Raw genomic sequence first — 18,758 nt, forward strand, 5'->3', positions numbered from 1 at the left:
GATATTTTTTTTTATATGATCAAAAGTTCATAAAAAAAGTTAAGAAAAAAGTGATGCAGAACCAAGTTGTCAATAGAGCTGAAAGTTGCGGAAAACAAATATTGATAACAGTTAACATTAAACACTAGATGCATTTTTGTTAGACTGATGACTGATGACATATGTTCTTTGTCTTGAAGTCTTGAAGTGCAACTTAAATTTCAACGTTGATTTTTACTTTTGATCTTTTACTTTTTCTTTTGAGATTTTTTTTTTTTAAACACCTTCGATTGCACAAACTTTATATCATTTGCAATTTTTTTATTATTTGAATTTTTGACTCTGATGTTATAGTTGAGAATATTTTCCAATTTCCATTCAGAACTAAACTCAGTTTTGTATTCAACACTCAAAGTTTATAAATGATTGTTTTCATTTGTGAATTATTTTGGAATAAAATATAACTATTTCGGTTCTGTACTACATAAGAGTCATTCTATAAACAAATCTTATTTGCGTGAAATTCATCTGCAACTATTTGAGTTTAACAAGAACACTAGCTATGTCGTTTTTTGTTTGACCACTAGTAAGTTCTGACCAGACTGCACTATAATTTTTTTTTAATATTGGGCATTGCGCAGTCAAATGAAAAAAATTAGTTGTAACTGTTATTTGTGTGAATTTCATGTACTGTTTTTTCATTTAAGTTAAGTGAATGGTTCATTTTTATATTTTCGCATTTGTCATTGATTCTGGGAATACTTAAATGTATCCCTAGAATCAACAGTCACTTTTGCAACAAAAGTGACTGTTGATTCTGTTAATGCTTTGAATATGCTGACGTACAGAATCTTTATCATTATTGTAATTTAAAACATTTTTTGCAATATTTCTCATACAAAATGGTTATATTCAGATTTTCTTAAATGTATTCTTTATTATATATTCAGATTTTCTTTAATGTATCCCTAGAATCAACAGTCACTTTTGCAACAAAAGTGACTGTTGATTCTGGGAATGCTTTGAATATATTGATCAATATATAGAGTATATAGATAAAGTTCTTTGCAAACACCTATTAGTTCATCAGAAGCAATAAAGTATTATGAATAAGTGTTTTTTTTCAATTTTGGATTTTCAGCCAAACAAAACTTTTTTTTGTTTTCTACAATTGTAGTTTATGAGTGAAAAGAAATTGTGTTCAGTTTTTATGACCCTGCAAAGTTTACAGCCCCCTCGAAGTAAGGGTAATTGATTCCTAGCATTATCAGTAATTATTTATAAAGTTGTACATTTTTTGTTACATTTATATGGTTTGGTTATTTTCAATATTAAAATTAATTTTATGTTTTATACTTAAGCTATTTAATTAGACTATTTTTAGTATTAGTATAGTATAGTAGCTATTTTTAGTAGTAGAATAAAATAAAGATCTGTTATTATCCCTAAAAAGTCTTTTTATAGTTAAATTAAATTGTTATTATTAATATTTAATTAAAATGGATCAAAAAAAAGTTTTTCTAATGAATGACCCATCTGGAACATAATAATGGCTTGTCAAAACAATGGTACTTTGTATCATAAGTTTGCTATCTTAGTAATTTTTTGGCACAATGAAGCTAATTGAGTGACTTATTGATTTTAATAATTTCTTACATTTTTTATTGAACGTTTACATAAAAACTGATTTTTTTTGCAAGTTTTGCTGATTTTTTTTTGACATCCTCTGATGGATCTTGTTTTTGAAATCGTCTGATGGATCTTGTTTTTGACATCCTCTGATGGATCTTGTTTTGAGTTGCTTTTTTTGGAGCTACTATTCATTTTTTCTTAAAATCTTTTTTTATCTGATTTCTTGCTTTTTAGCAGAAATTATTTTATAATTGACCAATACCTTTTAATAACTTTCTGCTGACCTTCCCACAGTACTCTTTTATCTGAAATCCTTTTTTTTTTTTCACTTCTGAATTCAATTTCAAATGATTAAATCTGTTTATGTTGCCACTATTATTATTCCTCCTTTAGATTTCTTTTATCTTCATCAACTGGGTTTAGTCAAACATAAGGAACTTTCTTTTACTATCAAAGTAATTTTAATTTTAAGTTATGGCCAAGCGTTTATAAAACAGGGTTTCAGCATAAGTGGTTTTAAATGAAATTGTTTAGTCAGGTTCAACAGTTTCTTATTGCGTTGTAAAGATCATATTATTTCTCAAAATGTTCAACCTGACAATATCACAAATGCTTTAATGTTATCAGTTAAGTCAGCCAGATAATAGTACCAAATCAGTTTAGAGGAGCAAAAGAAGAAAGTGTGACCACACCACCAAAGATCAATTAAATTTTACCTCTAACAACATGCTGTATTTTAAACAAAGATTTAGATCTGTTGAAGATTAATATTATAGTACTTTGCTCTAATATTCTATACTTTTACAAAATGACACAAAATTAAACTTAAATAAGTTTAAGAAGTCAACTGCTTGGAAAAGAAAATGTGAAAAAACAGAAAAAGAATCAGAATTAGATTCAATTTTAGAAATGCAAACAAGAAACTTATTGATAAAGTTTTTAACTAAAAAACAATTTTTTGCGTTTCATTTTAGAGCTGATAAAAAAGTATGCAAGAAAAAAAGTCAGGAAAAACTCTGATAGTTTAAAAATCTAAACTCAGGGGAAATGTTATTTACTCAGGGAAAAACCTTTAAAGTGTGAATGGCAATGCTTTAAGACCTCCAAACCAATTATGGATAAGGCTGAAAGGAAATTGTTTTTAATGGTAATTTTTGTTGTGAAGTATAATCAGACACCATTGTTTGGAATTGATTCTTTATTAATTTTGCAATTAAAATTTATTAAATAGAATAACTTAATTTTTGTTTGCAGCCATTTTACTAACTTTTTTAAAGCTTAGTTTATTTTTCTCAGTATTAAAAAAAACTAATTAGTACATTTATAAATAAACATTAGTAATAGATTTCTGATTGGTCCACAATGATGTCAACAAGATGCTCTTATTATGTTGATTACAATTCAAGTGTTTTTAGTTGTTGCAGTTTATTTGCGATTTATAAGTTATTTGATGAAAATCAGAGTATTTGTTATGATATAAAAGTTACTCACTTGATTTTTTGTGAGTGCTTCAATAAGTGCTCAAAACCTGTGAAAAAAATGCAGACACATCATCAGACACATCAGACACATACACCTGACACATGCACAATTCAGACACATACATCTGACCATGCATCTTTGTGATTTTGTTTGGTTTTAGAACAGTATTTGACTTAATGTATTTTAAATGATGTATTTCTTCAGATGTATTCATATTTAAAGTCACAGTCAGTTTTACTTCAGTTCTTTTTTTAAAGTTTTATTTTTTGATTATTTGATACTCAATTACAAAAAAACAATGCTAGTTCATATATTTTCTTGTTTCCAATGGGTAATGGGAATTCCAATGGGAATTCAAGCTTTTACACTGCACTATTTTTGAAAGAAAAAAATCATTTTTCTATTTTAAATCAACTTTATTAAGTTGTTTTTTTAAATAAAATTCATAAGGTTTGTCAATAGGCAGTAAAAAGTGATAAAAGCTACTTTTACTGCTTGACTTGCTTGACTTACTTACTACAGACCTCTCTTTATTTTTCAATCTTTTATATTTGTCCCATTTAATAATTTTTTTGTCCCATTCAATACGCAGTTCTCAAAAACAAAAAAAAAGAGAAAAACCCTGGTCCAATAAATTGTTCTTTTTACCAATAGACATATGCAGAAGCGCTTTTTTGCTTTAGTACACCATCATGCGAGAGTTAGATTGGTTATCAAACTGTTTTTAGTGTTATAAATTAGCATTGTTTTTGTAAGTACAAAAACATGAATATAAGCTTTATGTTTTAACATATAGCAACTGCTATCAACTGGAGAATGGTAGTGGGTTAGATAATAGTTGACCAATGGTTAGCAATGTTTATTATGTTAATTATAAATAGTTAATGAATTAATGAATTAAGTTAATTATAAATTATTATGAAACCTGAATGTTAAATATGATAATTCAATAGTTACAATTATTATTATTATAATTATAAAATTATTATAATTATTATTATAATTTATAATAATTATTAACAATTACTATAATTATAAAAAAACAATTTAATAGATGATTATATACTACTAGTTTGTAAACCTTAGAAATAAAAAAAATATAACCTTAGAAATAAAAATTATAAAATAGTAAAACCTTCAAAATAAAAATAATAAAACCTTCGAGATAAAAATAATAAAATAAAAAAAACTTAAAAATAAATTGTATAAAATATTTAAAAATAAATTGTATAAAAATAAACTTAAAAATAAAATGTTAGAAATCATTAAAAAAATTTGATAAAAAAAAAAATGCTGTAAATTAAATTGATTGTTTTCTTCTTCTTTTTTTTTTTTTTTTTTTTTCTTCATATGCGATATAAAGATTTTTTTTAAAGTTTAAAAAATAATAAGTTATCTAATATATAATATATATAAATAAAAATAAAGTTTTAAAAAATAAAGTTTTAAAAGTATTATTTTTCTCTCCTAATTTTCAAGTATTATTTTTTTTCAAAAAAACTTTTTTTCTAGAAACTTCCATGTTTCCAGCCTCCTGATCTTGGAGAGTTTCGTATTGTTTATGCAAATCAGAATATTCCTTCAGGTGAAGAAGGTGTTGCTGTGCACCAAATAGTAAAACATTATGCTGACAATGTTGTCAAGACTTACAAGGTTTGAAAAAACTATTCTAAGTAATTTTGTGATGGCACAATTACAATTATTTAGCCAATTAAAAATTCATTAAATAATTTTATTTGTTAAATAAAAAGTGCAACCAAAAGATGGTTTATCTAATGTTACTTAAAAAAAAAGACAAGTCCAGAATAGAGGAGCTTCTATTCTGGACTGAATTTATAATCAGAAAAAAAGAAAAACATTTAAATTACTGCAGTTTAAACTACCTATTTGGAATCATGCAAAAAAATATTCACAAACTTTTTTTTCTGATATTAATTTTTTAAGTTCTCTTTTTTTTTTTTAAATATTTTAAATATTTAAATTACAATTCATTATAATTTAAGTAAACCAATAAGTAACTAATGTGAATTGCGTTTTTTTTTTGTGTTTTTTTTTGTCAACATCATTCTTATTTATATTGTTTTCAAAGAAAATTATAATAATTTGAAATTACATATATTATAATTTTACTAAAAATTATAATCTAGTTATAAAATAATAATTAAATTAAAGCAACTTGTGTTTGTTATTTAACCCGAAACCATTTTAGTTTATTTTCAGAACTCTACCATTTTAAGATCTATTGGTTCTACTGCATACAGCTAAATGCTGTGTGCAATAGAAGCAATTCACATTTTCCCCCTAACATTCAAATTGATCAATATGGTTTTCGTATTTTTTTCATTACCAACCCTTATTGTCATCTTATTTCCTGACCATCCGTTTTTACCATTACCTTATTTTATGACCACCCCTTTCATTACTTCATTACCATTTTACTTCATCTTACCATTCCTGTTCTTTGCCACCCACTTTAGTCACATCTGAATAAAATAATTTGAAAGAGAAGATGCTGTTTTATAACCTTTTCCTTAGTTTTTAGTTTTTTGTATGTTTTTTTTTTATAGTACGAAGTTTGGAATTTTCCAGCAAAGAATCTTTTTGAACAATTTCGAAGAGTGGCAAACTTTTATTTTTTGTGCATTGTGATAGTTCAGGTAGGGTTCAGGTAGTTCCTAATGCAAGTGCTTTAGATGTCTAAAATATGTATTATTTTTGAGTGTTATATGTCATGTTTTAGACATTTAGTTTTAGATCTTAAACTTTTCTGCAAGATGTGTTTAAGATGTCTAAAAAAACAATTATTTTTATAGATGCAGTTTATTGTTATATGTATGCAAATAATTGCAAATAATTATACATTTGTTATTGTATTAGAGTGTATATTGGCTTACATATTTATATATATTATGCATTATATATTAGAGTATATTTATTATTGTGTTAACTAAATAAATAATACATTTAATTTATAAGTTTAGTTACCAGAGCCTATTAGTAAAAGTTTATAGATGTAATAACTAATCAAAAAATATGTTTAGTTTGCTTTAAGAGATCGAACTCCAGTCAGTCCAATGACAAGTTTGTTACCATTACTTTTTGTAATAGTGGTTACTGCTATCAAACAGGTAGTTAGTGTTATTACTTATTTTGAATTCATCACATAATGGAACAAAAAAATATCTATTTAAATGTTTTTCTCTATTCAAAGGGTTATGAAGATTGGCTTCGTCATAAAGCAGATAGAGAAGTCAATAACAGAAAAGTTGTAGTAATCAAAAACTCAGAAGAACAAGATATTTATTCTAAATACTTAAAAGTAAATTTCTTTTTTTTAAATATTTTTGTTTTATTATAAATAACAAACAACATATGTATAATAAATAGACAATATATGTATGATATGGAGTTATAAATGCAGTATAAATTGTAAGTCACGGCATGCTGGCTCAAAATGGTAGACAAGGCACTATATATGTACTTTTGCTTTTTTCTGTAGACTAACATTTTTGTTGAACATAAATTAATCTGCTTACTTTTTATTTGACTAAAATTAGCTTACTAATATTTTAGTTGAGCTAAAGTCAACTAAATTTGCTAAAGTTGGTCAGTTTAAACTTTTTAGTTTAACTAAAAAGTTTAAACTGAGTTAAAAGTTAGATTGGAAAGTTAACTTTTAAGTTAACTTTCCAATCTAACTTTTTTAACTAAATTTTTAGATAAAATGTCAACTTATTTTAGTTTGACCAAAAAGTTTGTTTAAAGTTAAGTTTAGTTTAGTTAAGACTAAACAAGGCAAAAAAACAAACAAACAAACAAACAAAAAAAGAAAAAAAAGTTGACTAACTTAAGTTACGGGTTTTGTTTAGTTAATAGCTTGGTTTAGAATAACAGTTTTAAGTTTTCGTTTAACTTAATCAACATTATTGATGATAAAAAAAAGCATCAGTTGGATCAATTGATCAATCATAAATTATTTTAATAGTTTTAAGTGTAAAAGATTCATGTAATATAAATCATATATATTTTGTACATAATGCACCCAGCACCCACCCACCCCTTCATACAAAAATATTTTTTATAGTTTCAAGTCCCAGTTTTATAACTTAAAAAAAATCCAATTGCAAAAATTTTCTCTCTTGCCTCCCTCCTCAAGCATTTATATGGTGGGTGTTAACTGTAGGATAAGTGTTACATTTCACAGTATCACCAACCCAAATGCAAATGTATTTTTTAGGTTGGTGATATTGTGAAAGTTGTAGACAGAGAAGAGTTTCCTTGTGATATGGTTGTTATTTCAACATCAGAAGGAGATGGTAGCGATTGTAGTATCATGACAGCAAATCTTGATGGAGAAACCAACTTAAAGGTTTAAATACTTTTTATTTTAGTTTTTTTATAGTTATTTAATTGTTTAGAGTTTTTATTTTTTGTAATAATTAAAAATTTTAGTATTAAGTGCTTTATAACTAGTTCTTTAAAATTATTTTCACTTCTCGTTTTGTCTAGTTACTTTTTATTTTATTTTATTTAAGTTAAAACTCATTAAAATTATTTTCGCAGTTCTTTAAAATATTATTTTTGTTTATTACTTCTCTTTTTATTAAGTTATCACTTATTTTTTCTTTTAAATGATCTTTGGAACAAACAAACAAAAAATATTTCAATAAAAATTATAAAATTATTTAGTACAAAGAAATTATGTCAATTATGCCAATTTTGTTACGTTAATTATGTAAATGTCATAGAACAGTTAATAGTACATTTAACCCTTTTGATGAAGAATATCAAAGATTAATTATATAATGTTTAGACATTAGAATAACGAAGTGATTATGAATAACAATTGATATGAGATAAAGGATTGTTTTGATGTTTTAGATTATCATAATTAATTAAAAAATGTAATTATATTTAAAAAAAACGATAATAACATTTAGGCTCATTACCATCTGCAAAAAACTGGAAAGAAATTATGTAAATTACGTTAAATTATGTTAATTATGTAAATATCTAATAATATTTTTAAAAACAATAATGACATTTAGGCTCGTTACAGTCTGCAAAAAACTGCTCATTTAAACAGCCCTTCTAAGTTAAGTAACTTCCAAGCACGTGTGGAGTGTGATCATCCTGAATATGACATGTATAAGTATGTCAAGATTTTTTATTTATTTTTAAATAAAATTTTAAATGTATTATAATTATCTTGGCTTTGATTGGTTATTTATTTTTTAGATTTAATGGAAGAATGATTTTTGGTGACTCAACAACTGCATAGTAAGATAAAGTTAACTTTATTGTAAAATATAAAAGTTTCAATGGTTTAGTATTGAGACATGATTTTCAAGCTTGCATGTATATATTGCTGGTGTAACTCAATGGCTTTAATTTTGCTATGTAATGCTTTCATGTTTCCTGCTTTATCTATTAAGATTATATATGTATGTGTGTTTATATAGTAGTAGTAGTAGTAGTAGTAGTTGTTGTTGTTGTTGTTGTTGTTGTTGTTGTTGTTGTAGTAGTAATAGTGGTTCTAAATATTATATAATGATATTAAGCAGTTAATATCAATATATAACTTGTGTATAAATACATACATACATAAATACATACATACACATATACTAGATATGTATTTGCATACACAGTCCTCGGAATTAGGGTCTGCATTTGCCAATGCCTACCTAACTGCCGATTGGTAAAAAATTGTCGATCTCGTTTCTATGTTTTATGTTTAAACCTTTGTTTCACTTTTTTTTTGCCAACCTGATGTCTACCTCACACAGATTAAGGTCGGCAAATTTTTGCCAACCTTATCTTTCCTATTTCCAGGGGCTGCAAACATACATACTACATTACATACATGTATTACTAATAAGGTAATATCCCTTACCAGTTTACTAGTCACATTTCTTTAGAAATCTCCTTTAGAAATCTATATAAATTATTCATATTTTTATATCACTTTTATATAATTAGCTCAGATTAAAGAATAAATGTCTATAAAAAGGACTTTAAGTTTCATGTTCCAATGTTTTTATAGTTTACTTAAAATTGATATCCTGTGACTAGCATGTTATTGATTAAAATATCCTTCATATTTTTTATAATTTTTAAATTATATTATAAATACATTGTTTATTCATTATTTTATTTCAGAAAAGTTATAAAATTATTTATTTGTATAATATATTTATTTACATTGACTATTTTTTTAATTGAAATTTAAACTTTATTTTTTTTTTATTTTGTTGAATAAATTTAGAAGTGTTTCAATATTTGTTTTAGTTCTCTTGACCTTAGCAATCTTTTATTGAGAGGTTCAAAGCTTATGAATACAAGTTTTGTTTATGGTAATGTTTAATAATCAACTCATTTAAATTAAACTCGTTTAATTTACTATATATGTTTTAACAAAATATTAAAATATTTAATTTTATACAATATTAATTTTTAATATTAAATTAATTTTTTTTATCAATTATTAAAACTATATATTATTTTATTAGTTATTATGTTTTTAAATTTAATGTTTTTGTTTTACTTGTTTATCATATTTAATAAATTAGGACCTGAAATTATGTATTTTAAAATTTCAGGTTTAGTTGTATATACTGGAAAAGAGACAAAAATGGCTTTAAACCAACAGTCTAAGAAATCAAAATTTTCTCAAGTTGAAAAGTAAGTTTTAAGACTACAAATTTGTATTTTTTTAATAACATATATACATATGTACAGGGCTACCAAAAGCCGTCATACCGCCTGGGACAGCAACCTTGATTGGCGCCCTTATTTATCAAAATTTCTCTATATAATAGATAAAGGATCTTTTTATTTTAGGTATCTTCTTTTCATTTAGCGCCCCTTGGATAACAGCAGCCCGGGACAAACTGTCCCTTTCGCCCCCCTCTTGGCGGCACTGCATATGTATATATGTGTGTAGGGGAAGTGGGGGCATAACCCTCCCTGTAATGTTTGGATTAATGTTATATAAAAATAAAAATGAAATGTGTTTTTTTAACAGTTTATTTCAATAACCACATTATTAAGCTTCAAATTGATGCAATTAAGAAAAAAATTAAATGGTTTTTGAAAATGTTATTACACAAAAATTACACTTAGTGCAAAAAACGGTTTTGCCCTCATTGTTAGGCACAACCGCACCCTCACAAAAATTGTTAGGGGTACACTTTTCGTGGTACATTTGTGCAACAAATTCAGCAAATAATCTGAGCTTTGACAATTTACAATTGTCAAAGCTCAGATTATTTGCTGAATTTGTTGCACGTTTGCATACTGTGTAGGCATTCTTTGTATTTACAGTCTGAGTTTTCTCGTTCGATATATATATATATATATATTTCAAAATTAAAAAATACACAATATATAATAATATAATAATCACCAGATATAGATAAATATAACAAGATATTGATTTATACTCTTAGCTTTATATTTTAGTCAAAAACTCATTTATAAAAATGAAATAAAAAAATACAAAATCTAATTTTAGAAAGGTTTTAGAAAGAATACAGTTTCATAACTTGCTTATTAGGTTATGTTGATATCAAAAATGGTTTTCACTTGATAAAATAAGGCTGATAACACATATCTTTAATTCTAAAATCAAATATTGCTTATTCCTCAAAAGAAAGGTCTGGAAAAATATGATGTAAATATAATATTTTTATCAAAATAAACATTATGCACAACTTCTCAGAAATGCAACAGGCACTCTTTTTAACATAAGCAAAATGAAAGAAACTGTTTTACCTATGCATGGTATTGTTTTTGCCATATTTGATTTTTCAAAGAGAAATTTTAAAAAGCGGTTGTGCTTCCATATACGGTTATGCCCCCACTTCCCCTATATTATTTATATATATTTAGTTTCTAATTACACTTTCAATTACACTTTTCTAAAATTATTAGAGTTTGATTACTCTAATAAGCATGCTGTTATAAAATTTCAGTTTTTTAAAGATAGCTGAAATAAAAATTGCACATTCGTATATGTTTGTGACGATTGCGCACAGTGCTCCGAAGACAAATTTGCTCAAAGTTCTGATGGTGCAGTTTAAAACAGCTTTTCTTATAGATTATTTGTTTTTTTGAACAAAAATTAAACTTTTATTTACAAAGAAAAAAGTTGTAATAATTAATCTTTTCAAAACTCCATTAAGCCAACTCCATTGTAAATATACAAATAAATATATAATAATTATAAATATATAGTAAATATAATAAATATGTAAATAAAATAATAAATGGATAAAATGGATAATAAAATAATAAATGGATAATAAATTTTGATTCTTTGTACTTTTTTTTCACTTCAAAATCAAATTTAGAAAAGTCAATTACATGTCAAGCAATTAAATTAGAAATTTTTTTTTTTAAATTGACTTGATTTTGCAAACTCTTTCAAATTTCTATTTAAACAATGGCAGCCGTTATCAAGTCATACTTTTTTTTATTAGGTCATACTTTGAAGTCTACAGTTATTAAGTCATAACAAACCATTGTTTTTTATTCAACTATTTTTACATACTATTTTTTAAGATATACTTTGAAGTCTTCAATTAATAAGTCATACTTTGTAATTAAGTCATACTTAATAGTAATTGTAGTTAAGTAATTAATAGTAATTGTAATTAAGTTATATTGTAACTTAATAAGTCTATAGTTATCAAGTCATACTTTGAAGTAAAAGATCAATTTTATTTGTGTAAAGCATGAGAAACCAGTTTATATGTACAAAACTCTGACACAACAGTTCAATGATTTTTAACTTGCTGTAGAGCAAGTTAAAAATCTCATTAGTTTGGTACACAAAATGGTAGTTTTTTCAACAATTCATCTGTCAGTCGCTTAATGCTTAAAAAATGCTTAAAAAAGTATAAACATGAACTTCAAGAGTCTTGTCCAAATATTGTAAGCAGGTTTAACATTACTTTTTTTGAAATTAATTTTTTGAATTATTTATGTAAAAATTATACAGCAATGGCTCTTACAGAATGCGCGTTTAGTAAAAGAGGTGCCAAAAGTGCCAGATCCTCCTTAAGCTTTATGAGTTAGGATAAAAGTTTCCAAAAAAGTGTATTTTCTAAAATTAATTTTGAACTTAAGTTTATTTTATGCTCTGAGTTAGTAAATTTAAGAGAGAGTTTTAAAGGTTTAATGTGCAAGAAAAGAAGCTAGAAATAAAAATTTCGAATAAAGAATAAAAAAAGACAATATTTAATGCAAGAATGAATAAGAAAAAATGGAATCAGGGAGATGGTGAGCACAAAAAGAAGAGGCAACCTTAACAGATACTAACTTTAGCATAGATTATATTTTTTCTATGAGAGGTCATAGGTAATCTGAAAAGAATCAGTGTGCCATTGACAAAGGCATCACTGTCATGTACCAAGTCAGAGTGTTGTCATTCATTAATTCATTGATTCAACAACACTGCAAGAATCATTAGCAGTAAAGAAGTTAGTTTTGTTTGAGTTTTTTGTTCACTAGCTGTTGCTGTGATCTTAAATGTGATCTCACTTCTGTGAAAGCCCCTCGCTTTCACAGAAGTGAGATCACATTTAAGATCAGTTGTCTGTACTAAGCAAGAAAACTTTATATAGCAAAAAATAACTTTAGCTGGAACAGGATTGAATTAAACTTAATTGATATGAAAACAGCGGATTAGCTTAGATAACCAAAAGAGATCATAAGGTTCATGAGATGAATTAGAGGAATTCCTCGGAGAAGTAATAAAATCTTGAGCATATATGAAAGATGAAATGTTCGTCTTTATTAGTTGAACCTAACTTTGTTAATCGAACCTAAACTTCTGAGATTCAATAATCTGAGATTATTTGGTTTTATCATCAGACAATAAACTTTTACATCAATTTTTTGCAATGATAACAAAAAGTTTGTTATTATTGAATTTTTTTTATTTCTTGTTTTCTTTATTTTTTTTATTTTCATTAATTTAAGTTATAAATAGTTTTAATCTTAATGATATCAGTGTTTCTTTATGATGCTATCATATATTTTTTATGATACTATCATATATTTTTTAGAGGGTTGAACACTTTTTTGTTGATTTTTCTCGGACTGCTTATTTTTGAGGCATCTATTTGTGTTATAATAAAGTCTTTATGGGAAAAAACAGATGCAGGAAAAGGATGGTATTTACTTGAAAGTTATAACCTGGTGAGGTTTATTCATAATTTTTTTTTTGCAAAAAAAAATTAGTCAAATATTTATTAATCAGTTTTCATTTTTAAATTTTTATGTTTTTATCATTTAAAAAAAAAAATTAATAATATATTATTTAATGCAATTGTTTCTAAACTAATTTTTACCCTGTTTTAGTTTGCATTTTTATAATTTTTTCATTATGTTGAGTTTATTTTTTTATTTGTTAATATATTTTTTTTTTATTTATAAATATATTTTTTTATTTATAACAGGATTTTCAGCAAGTTGTTATTGATCTTTTATCGTTTCTTATTTTATTCAATTATATTATTCCTATCTCCTTATATGTTACTCTTGGTAAGAAATATTTGTAAATCTTTTTTTTCTCAGTTTTTGTTAATTAAAAAGAATTTTTATGCTATCGTTAAACTAAAGCAGTATTGTTGCTAAGTCAGTATGCTTATCACATTTTGAAATAATTATAGTTAGTGAAGTTCTAATAACACAAAGTAAAAGCAATTTAAAACAATTCAATTTATTGAAAAAATACAAAGAAAAAAAAACAATAAAAGTACCAATAATGTTTTGAGGAACATAATCAAAAGAGACTTACTGATATTTGATTTTTCCCAATCTTTATGCCATATTTGAATTTAGATTTATTGGATAACAAACATTTGAATTGAATATCGTAATTGAAATCAGCAAAGGTACTTTCATTTGAGTAAAGGTAGAAGTTAAGAGTTTTTATGTTACCTTCATGAGTATGAGTTTTTATCTCTCTAATAATAATCTCTCTAATAATGTTTAATTACTCATTTCATTAGATGGCAAATAGGTATATAGGAGCATTTACATCCTGCACATTTTTTTGTAGGAAAACATTTTTCCTACTTTTTTTGAACTGTAGGAAAAGAATATATAAAAATAAGTTTAAACAAAGTTTAAAGTTTAATAAAAATAAGTTTTATTTGTGTAAAGTTCGGAAGTTTCTTATGATATTCTTACAAGAAACCATTTCAATAATGCACCTGTTTTTTTACTCAACGTGTGATGCGGAAGTTTTCACACGTTGAGTAAAAAAACAGGTGCATTATTGAAACGTACAAATCCTAATTTCATTATTTGAGCATAATAATTAGTTTTTGTGGTTTTATGCGTAGGCAAAAACGTTCTATAAAATATAAACTTTATTATTTGAAACACAATTATTTAAAATGAGGTTAAATGCAACTGAACGAGAATCTTTTCGAAAGCGACTAAAAATGTTTTTTGTAAATAAACCTAATATTAAAAAAAATAAATCGTAAATCATTTTGAAAAGGAAGGATTTGCTCGAAGTACAATATATGATAACCTAAAAAGACTTAAAACTGTTCAATCGTTTTCTGATAGAAAGCACCCTGGTCGTCCGACATCCTGGACTAGAGAAAAGAAAGCCGAATTAACGAGACATGTCAACAATCGAAAAGGGGTCAGTCAGAGAAAAATAGCTATTAAATTCGGTGTAAATCAATCGACAATTTGTCGTCAGTTAAAAAAAATGAATATTACATATAGAAAACGTGAAAAGACTCCAAAATACACTATAGAACAACAAATAAAGGCAAAGAAAAGAAGCAGGAAACTAGTTAACCAACTCTATAACACAAAATCGCTTCTAGTCATCGATGACGAAAAATACTTTTGTTTTGCAGGGGACAACATGCCTGGAAATTCTGGATACTACACAAACAACAAAAAGATATGTCCAGAAAGTGTTCGTTTTATAGGAAAAGAGAAATTTCCAAAAAAATTATTAGTGTGGATAGCCATATCTGACCGTTGTATGTCCGAGCCATTGTTTCGCACTTCCAAGGCTGTAGCGATCAATTCATCAATCTATATTAATGAATGTTTAGAAAAACGACTTCTTCCATTTATTCACAAGTATCATGGAGACTTTAACTATTTATTTTGGCCAGATTTAGCAATTTCTCATTATTCTAAAGATTCTCTAAATTGGATGGGGCAATATGTCTATTACGTTGATAAAGAATCCAATCCCCCAAATGTGCCTCAAGCACGACCAATTGAAACTTTGAAACATAAGCTTTATTAAAATGCTACTGCATGGAGAAACAGGTTGAACACGGTACTTTCAGATTGTATAGTAGGTTTGTCGATATGTTTACATTTTTCAAACTTGAAACTCAATGAGATGAAAACTTGTAAGTTTACATCTTACAATTTAATTATGATTTTATTTCAGTTTAAGATTATTCCTTATTTAAAAAACATATTTATCCCTTCAACAAATTTGAGTTTATACTCAAGATATATTGAGTGGATAAGTGATAAGCATACATTGAGTAGATAAGTGATAAGTACACATTGAGTAGATAAGTGATAAGCACACATTGAGTAGATAAGTGATAAGTACACATTGAGTAGATAAGTGATAAGCACACAGTAGATAAGTGATAAGCACACATTGAGTAGATAAGTGATAAGTGGTAAATAACCAATGAGTGAATAAACCACACATTGAGTGGATAAATCGCCATTATTAACTAAGTGATGATAAAACTAAGACTAATGTTTTTAATTTAGTTTTTTAAAGTATTACTGGTTTTTTATCATATCTTTTTATACTTTTTCAAATTTTTTTAAATATTTAGTTATTTTTTTATTGTTAAATTAACATTTTGCAAATCTGTTATACGGTCTCAATTTTTTTTTAGTCATATTTTTTATTATTTATATATGCGTATGTATATAAATGTATATATATATCAGGCTTGGTCGGGAAAGGCGTGGGATTGCACTCTGATCTTGACCACACATACAATATTTAGTTGCGACAACTTGCCCACGGCTTCATAGATGTTTTGAGAACATTTCAAAAAATAATCAAGCGCAAAAAAGTTCAACTGGACCGATGAGAGACAATTACAAAAATTAAAAGCTGCCTAATTAAATTGTCATAAAATAAGTTTAGAATAATTAATAAACTTCGTCTTTTATAATTAAGCGACACTCTTTTATATAAAGTATTTTATAAACTTACTATTAATAATTGTTTAATAAAGAAACAATCGTTATTCAATTTATCAAAGAGTTTGGTATAATTTCTTTTATTTGAGTACTTTTGATTTATTTCAACAAGATTCTAATAAACAAACGTTTGTTGATTTATTTAATAAATAAAAAAGTCAATCTTTTTTTAACCATTTCGCACTTTGCGTAGTTGGCCTGAGTTTTGTTTTTACAAATTACATACAATTCTTTGTAGTACGACGAACAAAAGAAACAATTAAATTATTCAGTTACTATGACATCTTCATAGATGTTTTGAGAACATTCAAGTATGTTTCCATGTTTGTCCGCATAACAATAAGTTTTAAAAATACATGCAAAAAAATTAAATTCATAACTTTAATCTTTACTAATTAAATGATTTTATATTGGCGAATGCTTTAAAAAGATTCGCTAATATAAATTTGTTTTATTTTAATACGTTGACTTATTGTTGGAGCCACACACACACAGATATTTAAAAGATTTAATAAAATGACAGCGTATAAACTTTTTAATAACATATTTTGATCTAAAAAAGTTTTATATATACAGCATATAATATATACATATATTAGCTTATACGCTGCCTTTTTATTAAATTCAACTTATTTATGTAATCGTATAACAAGAATATGACAATCAAAGATATCATATATATAATGCTATATATATTTTTGTCCTTCAGAACTCTTTAGTAATGTACATAAATATAAAATTATGTGGGATAAAAATTATATAATAAATTGTTTATCTGTCCGATTCAGATATAGAACTTATATCTTCACTGGTGCAGCTTTCTTCGCTACTATAATCAGTGGCAATACTAGCATTAGCTGAATCAAGGCAAAAAACTCTTCGCTTATCTAAGAAAATATCCACAGCGCGACTTAAAATATCATCGCGTTCTTGTTGAGTTGAATTGAAATTCGTGTGATTCCCTGCTATGATTATTGAGTCTTCGATTGTTGAGTGGTATATCTTTAAACGCCTATCAGTCAAAATCACAGTTTAAATACTGAAAATGCGTTCGACAGCTGAATTAGAACCAGCAATACACATCAGAAGTTTAACTAAAAGACTCAAGTTTGGAAACTTAATTTTATGATAAAGAAAAATATTCTGCCATATTTGCAATGGTGTACTACGCATTTATTACTAGTTTTGCAGCTCTCCATTCCTAAAGAACCATTTTAAAATCCATTCCTAATTTTTCTAGAGGGTAAAAAAATTCGTTTAGTAATAAAGATATGCTGGCATCACCATACATGCTGTCTGCTGTCCATACTTGCGGATCTAACCAATCCATTGATTCGAATACGGGATTTAACAGCGAACTAAATCTATCGTTTATCAATGGCAGAATGATTTCAATTGCTAATTTTCTTACTTTAATGGCAGAATGAATACATTCAAAGTTAAGATTAGCCATATTGTTGAGTTCAATCTCAACAAACTCTGGGTTTGATTTTTTCAATTCGTTACCTTCTTTGAAATACTAAGAAACAAGATTGGTTGAACCATCTTTTTCATTGATTATAAACTTGAGTAAATATGAATCAATAATATTATCAATATCTTCATGGCTTAATTCCGCTAAGCTAGCCTTTGTTATATCCACCGCTTGTTTTAACTCATTCACCATTAACAAAATCCACGCCTGCCAAAACGCATACCACTGTAATGGTCTACCTAGAGTTCTCCTCCAATTTTCTTATAATTCCGTTGCTTTTACCTGTATTATTATTTGTGCCATCACACACAACACCTCGAATGCTTTCTACGGAGAATAACTGACATTAACTGAGGTCTTTTAAAACGACATTAACAATAAGACATATATCTCTGTTGCTAATTTTGCATCGATCAACTGCTTTACATAATTCCTTGTACTTGTTTCTGTTCTGCACTGATACTGTCTCTTCCTCTGATGTATAATTACTTTCAGACGTGTTACGCTCATCCTCATCAATATCTTCCTCAGTTTCATATTCAACCTCTTTTGACTGTGCTTCATCACACACTGATTTCATAAATTTGCGTTTTTGTCTCTTTTCCAGTGTTGCTGTCGTTTCTTTGTCTACTCCACCAATAATCATATTTCTAACAGTTTTCTGGTCAACCCAGAAATCCCACTCTATCAATGGAATTTTATTTGGCAGTGGGCACGTGCATAAGTTCCTATCTCTAATGCCCGAATCAAAGCATTTGCAGGTACAAATGTCAAATAACTGCTTAAAAGAATTCAACTTCTCAGTGAATGTGTCTGATGTTCTTTTTGCATCTGAATATTTTTCAAGTGTATGTGCTTTATCCATAAGTCTTCTAATCCTAATGATTGTGCTATTCACTTCTATTGTGGGAATACTTGCTTTTGAATAAACACATCACTCTGTCTGCTAAAATTGAATATC

At 26.4% G+C, this 18,758-nt stretch overlaps 1 protein-coding gene across 3 annotated transcripts in view; it reads left to right on the forward strand.

Annotated features, from left to right (window-relative positions):
• Nucleotides 1–18,758, forward strand: part of LOC100210424 (phospholipid-transporting ATPase IF) — a 55,715-nt gene that overhangs the window by 5,711 nt on the left and 31,246 nt on the right. For all 3 annotated transcript variants that reach the window (XM_065787539.1, XM_065787537.1, XM_065787538.1), the window contains 11 exons: nt 4,606–4,746; nt 5,661–5,750; nt 6,135–6,221; nt 6,305–6,412; nt 7,331–7,462; nt 8,142–8,245; nt 8,332–8,373; nt 9,385–9,449; nt 9,696–9,777; nt 13,167–13,299; nt 13,560–13,644. In XM_065787539.1, coding sequence (XP_065643611.1) covers nt 4,606–4,746; nt 5,661–5,750; nt 6,135–6,221; nt 6,305–6,412; nt 7,331–7,462; nt 8,142–8,245; nt 8,332–8,373; nt 9,385–9,449; nt 9,696–9,777; nt 13,167–13,299; nt 13,560–13,644 — 1,069 coding nt within the window. The remainder of the gene's footprint in view (nt 1–4,605; nt 4,747–5,660; nt 5,751–6,134; nt 6,222–6,304; nt 6,413–7,330; nt 7,463–8,141; nt 8,246–8,331; nt 8,374–9,384; nt 9,450–9,695; nt 9,778–13,166; nt 13,300–13,559; nt 13,645–18,758) is intronic.

This window comes from Hydra vulgaris, chromosome 01 (genome assembly GCF_038396675.1).
Source record: "Hydra vulgaris chromosome 01, alternate assembly HydraT2T_AEP".
Lineage (NCBI taxonomy): Eukaryota > Metazoa > Cnidaria > Hydrozoa > Anthoathecata > Hydridae > Hydra > Hydra vulgaris.